At 41.3% G+C, this 14,230-nt stretch overlaps 1 protein-coding gene across 10 annotated transcripts in view; it reads left to right on the top strand.

Annotated features, from left to right (window-relative positions):
- Ppp3cc (protein phosphatase 3 catalytic subunit gamma) overlaps nt 1-14,230 on the top strand; it is a 79,128-nt gene that overhangs the window by 52,708 nt on the left and 12,190 nt on the right. For all 10 annotated transcript variants that reach the window (XM_042285103.2, XM_042285102.2, XM_076545304.1 and 7 more), the window contains exons 7-10: nt 1,684-1,761; nt 1,833-1,927; nt 5,815-5,940; nt 7,178-7,249. In XM_042285103.2, coding sequence (XP_042141037.2) covers nt 1,684-1,761; nt 1,833-1,927; nt 5,815-5,940; nt 7,178-7,249 — 371 coding nt within the window. The remainder of the gene's footprint in view (nt 1-1,683; nt 1,762-1,832; nt 1,928-5,814; nt 5,941-7,177; nt 7,250-14,230) is intronic.

Raw genomic sequence — 14,230 nt, 5'->3', positions numbered from 1 at the left:
CATGAGCACACTGGGGCTATGATGTAACTTAGAGAGAAAATGGGTCTGTGCTAGATTTGTCAGGTGTGAGTTGTATCGCTAACCATGAGTTCAGTGTTAATGATTCTATAGTGTATTTCCATAAACGGTCCTTATGCAGGAGGAACATCTGAAACACGTAAGTGATTGATGGAAATACTGTGACTGAAGGCTCCTAGGGATCTTAGAGTCCATAGAGCCCTTAGGAACTCATGGCATGACTCCTTGGACTTAGGCTTCACCAAGATTTTACAACCTCCTACCTCATCCCTAGGGCCTCCATAAACCCACTCCATAGTCTGTAAATGGCTATGTTCATTGTCCCTGTGGCAGTCAAGAGCAGGGACTTCTTGTTCTGTGATGGTGACCACGTTGATCTGAAAATTAGACATTTCCATTGAGCATAGTGAAAAGCAAAGTTGCCCCCTTCTTTTTTAGACAGGATCCCATGTGTCCCAAACTGGTCTCACACTTGCTGTGCAAGAAAAGATGACCTGAACTTGTGATTCTTCTCTCCCCCTCCAAGTACGAGGATCACAAGTGTGTGTAGCATCCCTAGTATATGGTTTAGGTGGTTGAACCCAGGACTTTGTGCATGCTAGGCAAGTACTGTCCCAATTCAAGAAACAAACATTAATATTTAAAAAAAAAGGCAAGTAATTAACATTTACACACTCTCAGGATAATTTTATATTCTCTAGTTCTTCCTATTTGTTATCCAGAAAAGTAAAAATATTAGGATTGTTTTGGGAGTATATGCAGATATCATTAGAATATGGTGGTCTAGGGCTGAAGAGATGGCTCAGTGGTTAAGAGAACTGGCTGCTCTTCCAGAGGTCCTGAGTTTAATTCCCAGCAACCTCATGGATGCTCACAACTATCTGTAGTGGGATCCCATGCCCTCTTCTGTCTTGCAGGCATACATGCAAGTAGAGCATTCATATACATAACATGGTGGTCTATAATATTTATATCTACTCCTAAAATAGCCATGCATAGTATTATCTTGGCATTGCTATTACATATAAAGCTATAAGTAGATTCTTTTACTTTTCTAAAGCTTTGATGATGGAAGAAAGACATGCACTCATTTTGTAGCACTTACTGTGTACACATACATGCACCATGCTGTTGTGGTATATTTTCATATCAAAATACCAAGAAAAGTTTTGATTGTATCATTAGTATTAAAGTTGTATCATTAGTGTTAAGATAAAATAAATGAAAAGATGGAGAAACTGATTCTATTCTAAGGCATCATCTTTAGGTTTAATAGTAATATGTATTATTGAAATAGAAATCACTGGTTTCTGAGCTCTTAATAAAAGTTCAGTGGTGGTGTTAGAGACATGGCTCTGTGGTTAAAGGCACTAACTGTTCTTCCAGAGACCTGGTTCAGTTCCCAGCACCCACATGGTGGGTCATAATTATAACTCCAGCTCCAGGGGATCTACCACCTTCCTTTGGCCTTTGCAGGCACTGGGCTCTCATGTGGCTTACATACATACAAGCAGGCAAAACTCTTGTACACATAAAATAAATCTTAAAAAATTCAATAGTCTGTAGTGTCTATAATCTTAAAACTCTGTGGTTAGTTTTTTCCTTTATTATTAAAACATAACTGCTGTAATTCTGGACTTATATGTTCTCATTTTCTTTTTTCAGTTACCCTGCAGTTTGTGAATTTTTACAGAACAACAGTTTATTATCAATCATCAGAGCCCATGAAGCCCAGGATGCTGGGTAAGTTGCATTAAAACTTTGACATACCCCTGAAGAGTTTAAAGATGCATGAGCTCTCATCTCTTTTCCAGGTACCGAATGTACAGGAAGAGCCAATCAACGGGCTTTCCATCACTCATTACGATTTTCTCTGCCCCTAATTACCTCGATGTTTATAACAATAAAGGTAAAGAAGCTCAACAATATTTGAATGTGAATTTGTTAGTAACTGTGAGCTCTAGTTTAATTTTGCATTTTATTTTTATTATTGTGTTCATTTACTTATTTTTATTTTTGGTTCTGTGGATTGAACCCAATGTAACACGGATTGCTAAATGGTCTTTTAATAAAAATCCCAGAGCCAGATATTGGGGTAAATGCTGAAAGATCAGAGGGACAAAGGAACAAGCCACTGCCACGTCTCACCTCACCAACTCCATGAATCCTCTGACTGAACGTCTCTCCAGCTGAAAAGCCTTTTGTTCCTGTCTCCTCACGCATTATATACCTTTCTCTGCCCAGCCATATCACTTCTTTCCTAATGCTGGGATTAAAGGTGTGTCACCACTGCCTGGCTCGGTTTTTCTCCTAGACTGAGTCAATCTCATGTAGTCCAGGGTGGTTTTGAACTCACAGAGATCCAAACGGATCTCTGCCTCTGCCTCCTGAGTGCTGGGATTAAAGGCATGTGCCACCACTGCCTGACCTCTGTTTAATCCAGTGGCTTGTTCTGTTCTCTGATCTTCAGGCAAATTTTATTAGGGTACACAATATATCACCACAGCCCAAGACCTTGTGTTTGGGAAGCACTCACCCTACCACTGGGCTATATCCTGAACACGTATTTTTAAATACAAAATTTCAGTCAGGTAAAAAGGTCTGGGGTAAGGGATATGGCTCTGTGGTAAAGCATGTGTGTAGCTTGGGAGAGACCTTCGCTTCAGTCTCCTTATCTGACTCTGCTCTGCCTCTACAGATCTTGACACTTCTCCCTCTCTTTTCCCCCCACCCCCTTCTTGTTTTGTTTTGAGACAGGGTTTTGCTATGTAAGCCAGGTTGGCTTTGAACTTGGGGTCTTCATGCTTCAGTCTCCCAAGTGGTATAGGGTTATAGGCATGCACTACGATATCTAGATAAAGAGATCTTATTGGAACAAAAGTCGATAAATTTAGAGTATAAGCTGCTGCCTGGCCTTCATCTCCTAAGAGATTGGATCTTTAGCATATAGTGATCAAAGTAGATGATAATGCCTGAGTCAAAATGTAAAACTAATAAGTAACTTCAGAGTTATGTTAGAACAGTTAGCATAAGCTAATATTACCTCCAAAAAAGTCACCATTTGGTGATACTTTGTTTTGTTTGTTTGGTATTTTAAAATGGGGTCTCACTATATAGCCCAGGCCAGCCTCAAACTCACCATCCTGCTTTGGCCTCCTCTGTGCTGGGATTTAGATATCTACCATTATACCTGGCTCCCCGTTTGGTGGGGTTTTTTTTTTTTGTTTGTTTTTTCTTCTTGACAGGATTTCTCTGAGTATCCCTGATTGTCCTGGAACTCACTCTGTAGACCATGCTGGCCTCGAACTCAGAGATCTGCCTGCCTCTGCCTTCCCAGTGCTGGGATTAAGGGTGTGTGCCACCCCAGCCTGGCCTTCATTTACTTTTTCCTTATAATTTCACTAATGAAAAATACTGTTTTGATTTGCATTTCTAATTAGAAGTGAGTTTGACACTCTTTAAAAATATGTCTTACATTTATTACTTTTCGTGTGTGTGTGTGTGTGTGTGTGTGTGTGTGTGTGTGTGTGTGTGTGTGTTCTCTCATTCATTTGCATGGGCTCCTGTGTGGAGGAGGCAGGAGGCAGGTGGATCTCTGAGTTTGGGGCCAGCCTGGTCTACATAGTGAGTTCCAGACAGCCAGAGCTATAGGGAGTTGCTAGAGTTTTCCGCCTTGCCCACAGTCAGGACAAATCTTTGTCACCCGCCAGTCCCACAGCCGCTCAGACCCAACCAAGTAAAAACAGAGACTTATATTGCTTACAAACTGTATGGCCGTGGCAGGCTTCTTGCTAACTGTGCTTATAGCTTAAATTAGTCCATTTCCATAAATCTATACCTTGCCACGTGGCTGGTGGCCCACCGGCATCTTCACATGCTGCTGGTCATGGCGGCGGCTGCAGTCAGTCCTTCTGCCTTCCTGTCCTTTTATTTCTCCTCTCTGTTAGTCCCGCCTATCCTTCCTGCCTAGCCACAGCCGATCAGGTTTTATTTATTGATCAATCAGAACAACTTGACATACAGACCATCCCCCAGCACAGCCAAGTGCAGACCATCTCAGACACCTGCACTCAGGCCCATGGTCCTAATCATCCTCTATGCGGACCTGCTGGGTAACGCCACAAAGAACCCAAGAAGGGCTCCCACAGGACATACAGAACATCCCACAGCAATAGGGAGAGAGAGAAGGAGAGAGAAAGAGGGAGAGGAGTGAAAAGAGAGAGCTCACATCTAAAAATCAACAACACCCCAAAAAGCAACCAAACAAGAATAATTGAAAGAATAGTATAAACTACAGCACCGTTGATGCAGAATAAACAACTCTTAAAACTATAAAGAAGCCTTTCTCAGCTTTCCCCAGCTGTCTTGGCAGTTGCTCTTGGTTGGGGGTTGTCCCTCACCTGAGGCAGGAAGATGGTGGCTGCAAAGACAAAAAAGTCTCTAGCCAAGTGGTGGTGCTGCACACCTTTAATCCCAGCACTCCAGAGGCAGAGGCAGGCAGATCTCTGTGAGTTTGCGGCCCACCTTGTCTACAGAGTAAATTCCAGAACAGCCAAGGCTATACAGGGAAATCCTGTCTTGAAAAACCACATTTAAAAAAAAAAGTGTCTGGAGTTGATGGCCTCTAGGCTTCAACTTGTTATGAAAAGTGGAAAGTATGTGCTGGGACAAACAGACTCTGAAGATGGTGAGACAGGGCGAAGTGAAATTGGTTATCCTCACCAACAACTGCCCAGCCCAAGAAAATCTGAAATAGAATACTATGCCATGTTGGCCAAAATTGGTATCCATGACTAAAGAGGCAAGGATATTGAATTGGGCACACTGGCTATCATTGACTCACATGATTCTGATGGTAATAGAAGTATGCCAGAACAGATTGGTGAAAAGTAAACCAGGAAAGTCTTTCTCTAATAAAACTTTGCCAGGGTTCATTAAAAACAAAACAAAAAAATATACAGAAAATCAGATTGGCACAAGTAGGCATTCACCTATATGACATGATTGCTGTTAAATGTTTATAGGCATCTCAGAATACTGAGAATAGAAGAAACTGTTTGTTTTGTTTTGTTGGGTTTTTTGTTTGTTTGTTTTTGTTTTATGATTTGGGTTTTTCAAGACAGGGTTTCTGTGTGTGACAGTTCCAGGCTGTCCTAGAACTCACTTTGTGGACCAGGCTGGCCTCCAATTCACAGAAATCTGCCTGCCTCTGCCTCCTAAGTACTAGGATCAAATGTGTGCACTGCCACTACCCAGCAGAAACTGGTATTTTTTAAATCCACTGTGAAGAGAGATTATATACTCTACCCTTAAACATTGATTATAAATTGCTCCAGGTTTCCCATTTTACAGCTCCCCACTGTGAATTGACCAGTTAATTCTGGAGAGTTAATGAGAAACTTTGGCTGTGGCTCATGACTAGCTAAATAGTCTGTGTCCATGCAGTGGGTGATATTTGCACTCAGAGGGAAGCTGTGATTACAGCTGTTTGGCCAATAAGTGGAAATTATGGGAAGTTTATTTAATAGCTCATGTACAGCACGCCCTTGGTGTTTCAGAGCAAATTGTCTTCCATGCTTCAATCATGTGAACTCCTCAGGTAACTTTGTCCCTTGTGATAATCCCTAGAGAATGACCCCTGCAAAATTCTTTAAACTTGTCAAGCTGTCCTGACCAGTCCTGAATTTACAAATGGAAAATAGTTATTGAAAAACCTGTGATCAGCTCACAGCTGGACAGAGCACAAGCTGCTATGCCACGGTTTTCTGTGCTCACGTCGCACTTTTTATTTTTTAGCTGCAGTGTTGAAATATGAAAACAATGTCATGAACATCAGGCAGTTTAACTGTTCTCCACACCCCTACTGGCTCCCAAATTTCATGGATGTTTTCACGTGGTCTTTGCCTTTCGTTGGAGAAAAAGGTAAGAGAATCCCAGTGTGCATCGAACACCAGCAGCTCTTTCCTGACCAGCCATGAGACACCTTTGCATTCCCAAAGTCTGTCAGAAGTGTGTGCCTATTTGGTTTGTTCTCTACAAGATTGTGTGGAGGGCAGAGGACAGCCGTGGAGTTGGCCCTCTCCTTCCACCTCACGTGTCGCAGGGATTGAACTGGGGCCACCAGGTTTGCACAGGAACACTTAGATCCACTGAGCCCTCCACAGAGATTTTTAAATGGCAGGAAACTGTTCTGAAATAGTCATCTGTTATGCTTTTCTTATCCGAAATATCAATTGAAAGCAACTGTCCTGGGTGATCAAGATATTAATATGGCCACTATCCTATTTCTTCATGAATCGTCAGTGCCAAAGAGATTTAGACAGGATTTGTTGTCTTAGAGTTTTATGTGCACTGCTGCACACGTGCTCAGCGCAGACGTAAAACACTGCTGCACAAGTGCTCAGACATAAAACACTGCTGCACAGGTGCTCAGACATAAAACACTGCTGCACAAGTGCACAGTGCAGACATAAAACACTGCTGCACAGGTGCTCAGCGCAGACATAAAACACTGCTGCACAGGTGCTCAGACATAAAACACTGCTGCACAGGTGCTCAGACATGAAACACTGCTGCACAAGTGCACAGTGCAGACATAAAACATTGCTGCACAGGTGCTCAGACATAAAACACTGCTGCACAGGTGCTCAGACATAAAACACTGCTGCACAGGTGCACAGACATAAAACACTGCTGCACAGGTGCACAGACATAAAACACTGCTGCACAAGTGCTCAGACATGAAACACTGCTGCACAAGTGCTCAGACATGAAACACTGCTGCACAAGTGCACAGTACCAGCATGAAACAGTGACCCAAGTGAGCAGTGCAGACATAAAACAAGTCTGTTGGATGTAGGCCTGTTGTGACTTCTTTGTAAAATGGGAAGAAATTTTTCTGTGCATACTTGAGCCAAAGGTTCTGAACAGCCATCTAATAAAATCAAGTAATTCTGTGATAGAATTCTCAGTTCTCATCTAACCAGGACAAGTATGGATATAAGTTCTCTCTGAACCTGATGGTCTACTTTTAATGCTACTTTTGTAGCTATTTATAATGTAAGTCATTTCTGTCAGTGTTTCCTGAATGTATTTTTATTTATGCACCTTTGAAAGTGCCCGATTGACCGTGTCCATTCTGCATTACCTTGTCATACAGTCACAGAGATGCTGGTCAATATTCTCAACATATGCTCTGACGATGAACTGGTTTCAGATGATGAAGCAGAAGGTAAACTTCTTATTCAAACTAGAAACTAATGAGTTCTGATTGGGATTTCATTTATTATGAATTTTTTTTGGTCTTACTGGAAAAGAATTATGTTCATTGTAGAAAAAGTTTGATAACTGTAGGAAGAAATAAATAGGAAGAAAATAGTCACTATTATTCTGCCACCTCAGATATCTGCTAGTGTCTCTGTGCAAACTTTGTCTTTGCATAGATTTTTTTCTTTTTTCATTTTTGTTACTTACAAAAATGAGGTGACATGATGGTATCATATCTTCATATCTATTTCTCATTTTCCTTTGAAGTCTAGTTTTCATGGTTACGTAGTTGTCCATGTTCATCATTCATTGTGCTAGCTGAACACATGCTGCTGGATATTAGATTTTTTCCTCCTCAACTTCAGGTTTTAAAATTGCTACAATTTTTTGCCAGGCAGTGGTGGTGCACGCCTTTAATCTCAGCAATCGGGAGGCAATAGCAGGCGGATCTCTGTGAGTTCAAGACCAACCTGGTCTTCAGAGCAAGTTGTATGACAGCCAGGGCCACAGAGACAAACTTTATAACAGGAAAAAAAATTCAAATTCTTACAGATAAATCATTATGCATTCTATCAACAATCAGTCTTTGGTATATGCTTGATTGTGTCAAATACTGTTTATGCCTTTGTTCTCAATAAACTTATTGTAATATAAGGAAGACAAACAAGGAATAAACATAATGCAGATACTGATATATGCTATGGAGGAAGTAATGCAATATTAGAAAACCTGAGAGTAACATTTTCTTCTTTATAGGTTAAATGTCTAGAAATTGCATATATATATATCAGTTAGTACTTAAAGCTTAATCTGATACAGATAGCCTTTTAAAAGACTATGTTAATTTGTATCTCTCTGTGATACAGTTCACATGCCTTTTCTAGCACTTTTTCTGTAAGTTTTCACACACACACACACACACACGCACGCACGCACGCACGCACGCACACACGCTCACTCGCACGCACACTCGAAGTGCCAAGGCTAGAATCCAGACATTGTGCAAACTAGGCAAGCATTTACCACTGATCCATATTCCCAGCCCTAATTTTGAATTTGTTCTTTTTTGGCCCCAACATAACATTTTATTAAAATTTATACTTTATGATAATAAACACATTCTCTTGTGTTTATTGACCATATTTATTCTGTTTTGTGAATATCAGTTTATATATTACTAGTTATAGTGGATTATATGCATGTTTTGCTTCTTCCCATATTGGTGTGTAAGAGATCTTTGTATTGTGTCTTTGTATAGTAACATTGGTTGTATGTGTAACCCTGTGCTTTTTTTTCCCCCTGAGTTCTGTCACTGTGGATTATTTGTTGCCTTTAGATGTTGTTTAAATTAATTGTAGCCAGGTGTGTCTAGTGTGTTTCCAATGGTTTGATTTGAAAGGCAGGCTCTAACTTTTCTGAGGATATGGAAGATTCTGGAAATACAGTGTCACATGATCACAAACCTCCAGTTCACATTCTTTGCAGACCTGTGCCAAGACAGTTCACTTATCTATTACATATAATATAGGATGGTATAGAATGCATAGCTCCCATTGGAAATCTAGAAGAGATTCCCAAACATATTTTTATTAGATTCTACATGGAAGGTTGTGAGCAGATGGAGTACAGCTTGTGTGAGTTCCTTTTTTTGGATCAGAGATTGTTGAATGGAGCCAGATCTTTTGAGGAAGTTTAGAAGATTTAAAAAGAACTTAAGTTAGGGAAGGTGAAATACGTAAAAAAAAAAAAAATAGATCTAATTAAGTTTATATGCAAATCTAAATAGAAATGGAAATGATTATAAGCTCTATGATATATGTAGCACGAATCCTAATTGGTCTTAAAAACCCAGAGCCAGATATGGGGTAAATCCTGAAAGATCAGAGAGATAAAGGAACAAGCCACAGCCACCTCTCATCTCACCAACTCAGCCCAGAAGACTGAGCTCCTGTTCCCCCCCCCCCCCACCACCACCACCCTATACTCCTCTCTCCGCCCAGCCATATCATTTCCTGTCTCCACTTCCCTAGTGCTCGGATTAAAGGCGTGAGATCCCAAGTGCTGGGATCAAAGGTGTGTGCCACCACTGCCTGGCCTTTGTGTGGCTAACTAGTGGCTTAGCTCCACACTCTGATCTTTAGGCAAGCTTTATTTGTTAGATCACAAACAAAATATCACCAAAGCTATGTGTTAAGAAGAATTTCTTGGGCTGGTGAGGTGGCTTCCTGGCAAAGGCCTGATGACCTGAGCACCATCCCCAGGACCCACATGGCCGACGAGAACTAGTTCCCACAAGTTGCTCTCTGACTTCTACACCCAGACTGCACAGTGTGCAGTTGGCGCCCTCTCCTTACCAGGTGGGTTTTGGGGCTCTGACTCAGCCCTGCTGTGGCAAGAACCCTAACCCACTGAGCCCGTCTCACTGTCTCAAAACTTGGGTTTAAATAAGTCATAGAACCTAAGGACTTCTACTTCAGCCCTCCTGTTAAGACAGCTAGAAAAGCTAGTTGTTTTTTTTTGTTTGTTTGTTTGTTTTTTAGAAAAAAAACAGTTTTTCTGTGTAGCCCTGGCCATTCAGGAACTCTGTAGACCAGGCTGGCCTCAAATTCAGAGATCTCTCTCTGCCTCCCAAGCGCTAGGATTAAAGGCGTTCACCACCGTCACCACCACCTGGCTTGAATAATTTTAAATTCATATGAAAGCAGACAAGATAGAAAAGAATTACAAGATGAGAACAGAAAAATACAGAAACACAGTTGAACCAGGGTTTGAGACTCTTTCTTTCTTTAGAACACTCATAAATTTCAAAGGAGGGGGTAAAAAGTTTAAGAGCAATTTTTTATAGCATTGTGTAGCTAGCTAAAAACATAAATAAAGAAATGGGTTTTAGGACTTCCCAAGGAAGATGTACATGATCATAAGTTTCTACTTATTAATTTGGGACCTTGAGGGCGAATCTTCAAGAGCAAAGATAAACTAGAAGGAATTATACCATCTTTTCATCATTTCAGCCTTGGACACCTGACCGTATCCCTGTAAAATAACAGCGGGTAAGATCTTAACAAGCAGTCTGTCAATACAGTATATGGCCGGCAACCAAAACAACCAGGCAGATGAGGGGATACAAGATGAGGAAGAGGAAGAGGAAGGGTTCCCAGAAACAGGGCTGGCAAGATGGCTCAGTGGGTAAAGGGGCTTGCTGCGTAAGCCTGCATCCTAGATCTGATCCCCAGAACCCATGTCAAGGCAGGAGAGAACCAACTCCACAGAGTTGTTCCCTGCCCTGTACGTTCACACTGTGACACAAACCTCCCCAGTACACACACATGTGCAATAACAACAACAGAAATAGGATTTTTTAAAAACAAATTTCCAGGGGCTGGAGATGGCTCAGCAGTTAGGCCCACTGGCTGTTCTTCCATAGGACCCAGGTTCGATTCCCAGCACCCATACGGTAACTCACAACTTTCTGTTACTCCTCTTCCGGCCTCCATGGGTACAAGGCCTACAAGTGGTACACAGACATACAAGAAGGCAAACTACCCATACATATAAAATGTTAAAAATAATTCCAACCACGCATGGAATTAAAGGCATATATATACTTTTAATTCTACTACTTAGGGGGCAGAAGCAAGTGTGTGTGTGTGTGTGTGTGTGTGTGAGAGAGAGAGAGTTAGTTCCAGACCAGCTTGGTCTATTTAAAAATTTCAGGCCAGCCAGGGATACACAGTGAGATCCTGTCTCAAACAACAACAAAAGCATTTTCAGGAGCAAAGAGAAATGAAAAATAGGCCTTTCAGATTCTACAGACATTGGCTTTGTCAGGTGAAACTTAAAAAACCAACAAACAAACTTAAGATCCACCTGCCTTAGCCGCCTGAGCCCTGGGATTAAGGTGTACACTACCATCCTTGGCTTAATTTGTTCAAGTACTTAAAAGACCATGTTGAGGGCTCAGTAGTTAAGAGCATGTACTGCTCTTCCAGAGGCTCTGAGTTCAATTCCCAGCACCCACATCAGGCAGCTCACTACTGCCTGTAACTCAGCCCCAAGGGGCTCTGACATTGTTGATCCAAGCTCTTGTACACACTTACATATACACAGATTAAAAATAATAAAAATATATTTAAAAAAGACCAGATTGAAAATGTTGGTAAATAACTGAATTATAAGAGTGTAGTAGATTTGAAAAAGGATCAAATATGAAATTATAAGACTGAAAAATAAGATAACAAATTAGCAAATTTGATAATGCAAAACACAGACTAAGGGACCTGGAATATCAGTCAGGCTGATAAAGTAAATAAAAGTAACTAAATCATGATGAGAAGCGAGGTGTAGAAACAGCTAAGAGACTCAGACATTTGATGACAGGCCCTAGCAGATGTATGCCTGGAAGACCATAGAAAATGGGAACAATGCAGTCTTTGAAAAGGTCCAGAGAGAAAAACTTCCAAGAACCAAGACGACACCAAATTTGAACTAAAGAAGCCCTTAACAAAGCAGGAGTGACACTAAGAACAACTCCTAGCCGCTTGTGGAAGTCCTCAGGATGGAAGATGGATCTGAGAGCAGCTGCCCACATGCAGATTGCCCCTAGAGGAGAAGCTGCACAGGCAGGCTCTTCACGGAAGCAGCAAAGGGGCACTGGAGTGACACACTCAAGCTGGTGAAGTTCATGCCCAGTAATTTAGAATCTTACGGTCAGCAAAATACTTTTAACAGTAAAGATGAAATAAGTATTTGTAGATACCACATTATCCCTTAAAACTTTTTACTAATAGAATTGGCAGAAGATGTATACTGAACAATTCTAAAGGATGGCATTTAAGCAGAAGGAAAGTACTGGAAAGAAATTTATAAACCTAGGAAGGAATGAAGAGTAAAAGTAGTAGAGAGCATGTACAGATACCATGTGAACATAGATTCTTGTCGGACTTGAATAAATAAAACATATGCTAATAAGAGTGGATTATAAAAACAATACTGTGATGAATGAATTTTAAATGTATGGGGAACTATAAATTCTGATCAAATCCAGTGCTTCATGCATGATAAACCAGTTCTTTTCTAAGCTATATCCCCAGCCTTTGGCATTATACTTAAGTAATAATTCATAGTGCAATCTCTAGGTTCAGCTGTAAGAAAATAGTTTATTAGCTGAGCAGTGGTGGCCCACACCTATAATCTCAGTGCTTGGGAGGCAGAGGCAGGTGGATCTCTGGGTTCAAGGCCAGCCTGGTCTACAGAGTGAGTTCCAGGACAGCCAATATTACACAGAGAAACCATGTGTCAAAAAACAGAAAGAAAAAAAAAAGTTTGTTATATAACATTTAAATTACAGGGAAATGAAATGAAGAAAAATAACAGAAGGAGAATGTACATCTAATCCTATTTTAAGAAAATGGGTTCATTGATAAAGTGCAAGAGGCAAAGGGCTGGAGAGTAACAGAGGCACCACTGTCTTAGGGTTGCTACTGCTGTGATGAAACACATGACCAAAGACACCTGGGGAGTGGTGCGGGTGCTGTTGCTTCTTTTGGGGGGCCTTGCCACCCAGCTCCCAAATAAATCACACAGAGGCTTATTCTTACTTATGAATGCCTGGCCTTAGCTTGGCTTGTTCCTTGCCAGATTTTCTTATCTTTAAATTATCCTGACTAACTTTTGTCTCTGGGCTTTTCCCGTTTTCTTACTTCTGTAAATCTTATTCTTACTCTGTTCGTGGCTTGGATGTGTAGCTGGGTGGCTGGCCCCTGGAGTTCTCCTCCTTCCCTGGCTGCTTCTCCATTCACACCTCCATCTCTTTTTTTCTCTCTCCTTCCAGATTTCTCCTTTTATATATTCTCTCTGCCTGCCAGCCCCACCTATCCTTTCTCTTGCCTTGCTATTGGACATTCAGTTCTTTATTAGACCGTCAGGTATTTTAGACAGGCACAGTAGCACAGCTTCACAGAGTTAAACAAATGCAACATAAACAAAAGTAACACACCTTCAAGTAATACTCTACAACAGGGGAGAAAAGGTTTTATTCAGCTTATGCTTCCACATCACAGTTAGAGACAGGAGCTGATGCAGAGGCCATGGAGGAGTGCTGTTAACTGGCTTGCTCCTCATGGTTTGCTCAGCCTATTCTCCTGTAGAACCCAGGACCACCAGGCCAGGGTGGCTCTACCCACAAAAGGCTGGGCCCTCGCCTATCAATCACTAAGAAAATGCCCTACAGGCTTGCCTACAGCCCAGCCTTACAGATTCATTCTCAATCACGTCTCTCTCCTCTCTGAGGACTCTGGCTTGTGTCAAGTTGACATAAAACTAGCCAGTATTGACTCCTTGTCAACTTGACACATAAACATCACTTTTCAATTAGAACCTTTTCTTTCTCATCCCCAAGATGGCACATTAATATTAATATCACAATATAAAACATAACTTTAAAAGTTTCACAGTATTTATAAATTCAAATACAGTCAAAATAAAGTCTCTTTAAAATATCCAATCTCTAAAAATCCAAAATACCTTTTAAAAGTTCAAAGTCTTTCAGCTGTGGGCTCCTGTAAAAATCAAAAGTAAATTAATACCTTCTCAAGAGGGAAAAACCAGGGTACAGTCACAATCTGAACCAAGCAAGACCAAAATCCAACAATATAAATAACTCAATATCCAGTGTCTGGAATTCACGCATGATCTTCTGGGTTCCTCCAAAGGGCTTGGGTCACCTCTCCAGCTCTGCCTTCTGCAGCACACACAGTTTGCCTTCTAAGTTCGGGCAGGCTCCACTCAACTGCTGCTGCTCTTCCTGGTGGTCTTCCCATGGTACTGGCATGTCCAAAACGCTGGGGTCTTCTGCTGCAACTGGGCTGCACTTTCACCAATAGCCTCCAATAGGCCCTCAACTTCTCTGCATGAGCCCTTCAGTCCTGGGTCTTCACCTGCTACTGAG

This window comes from Peromyscus maniculatus, chromosome 9 (genome assembly GCF_049852395.1).
Source record: "Peromyscus maniculatus bairdii isolate BWxNUB_F1_BW_parent chromosome 9, HU_Pman_BW_mat_3.1, whole genome shotgun sequence".
Lineage (NCBI taxonomy): Eukaryota > Metazoa > Chordata > Mammalia > Rodentia > Cricetidae > Peromyscus > Peromyscus maniculatus.
This window is presented reverse-complemented; position numbering and strand designations above follow the sequence as displayed.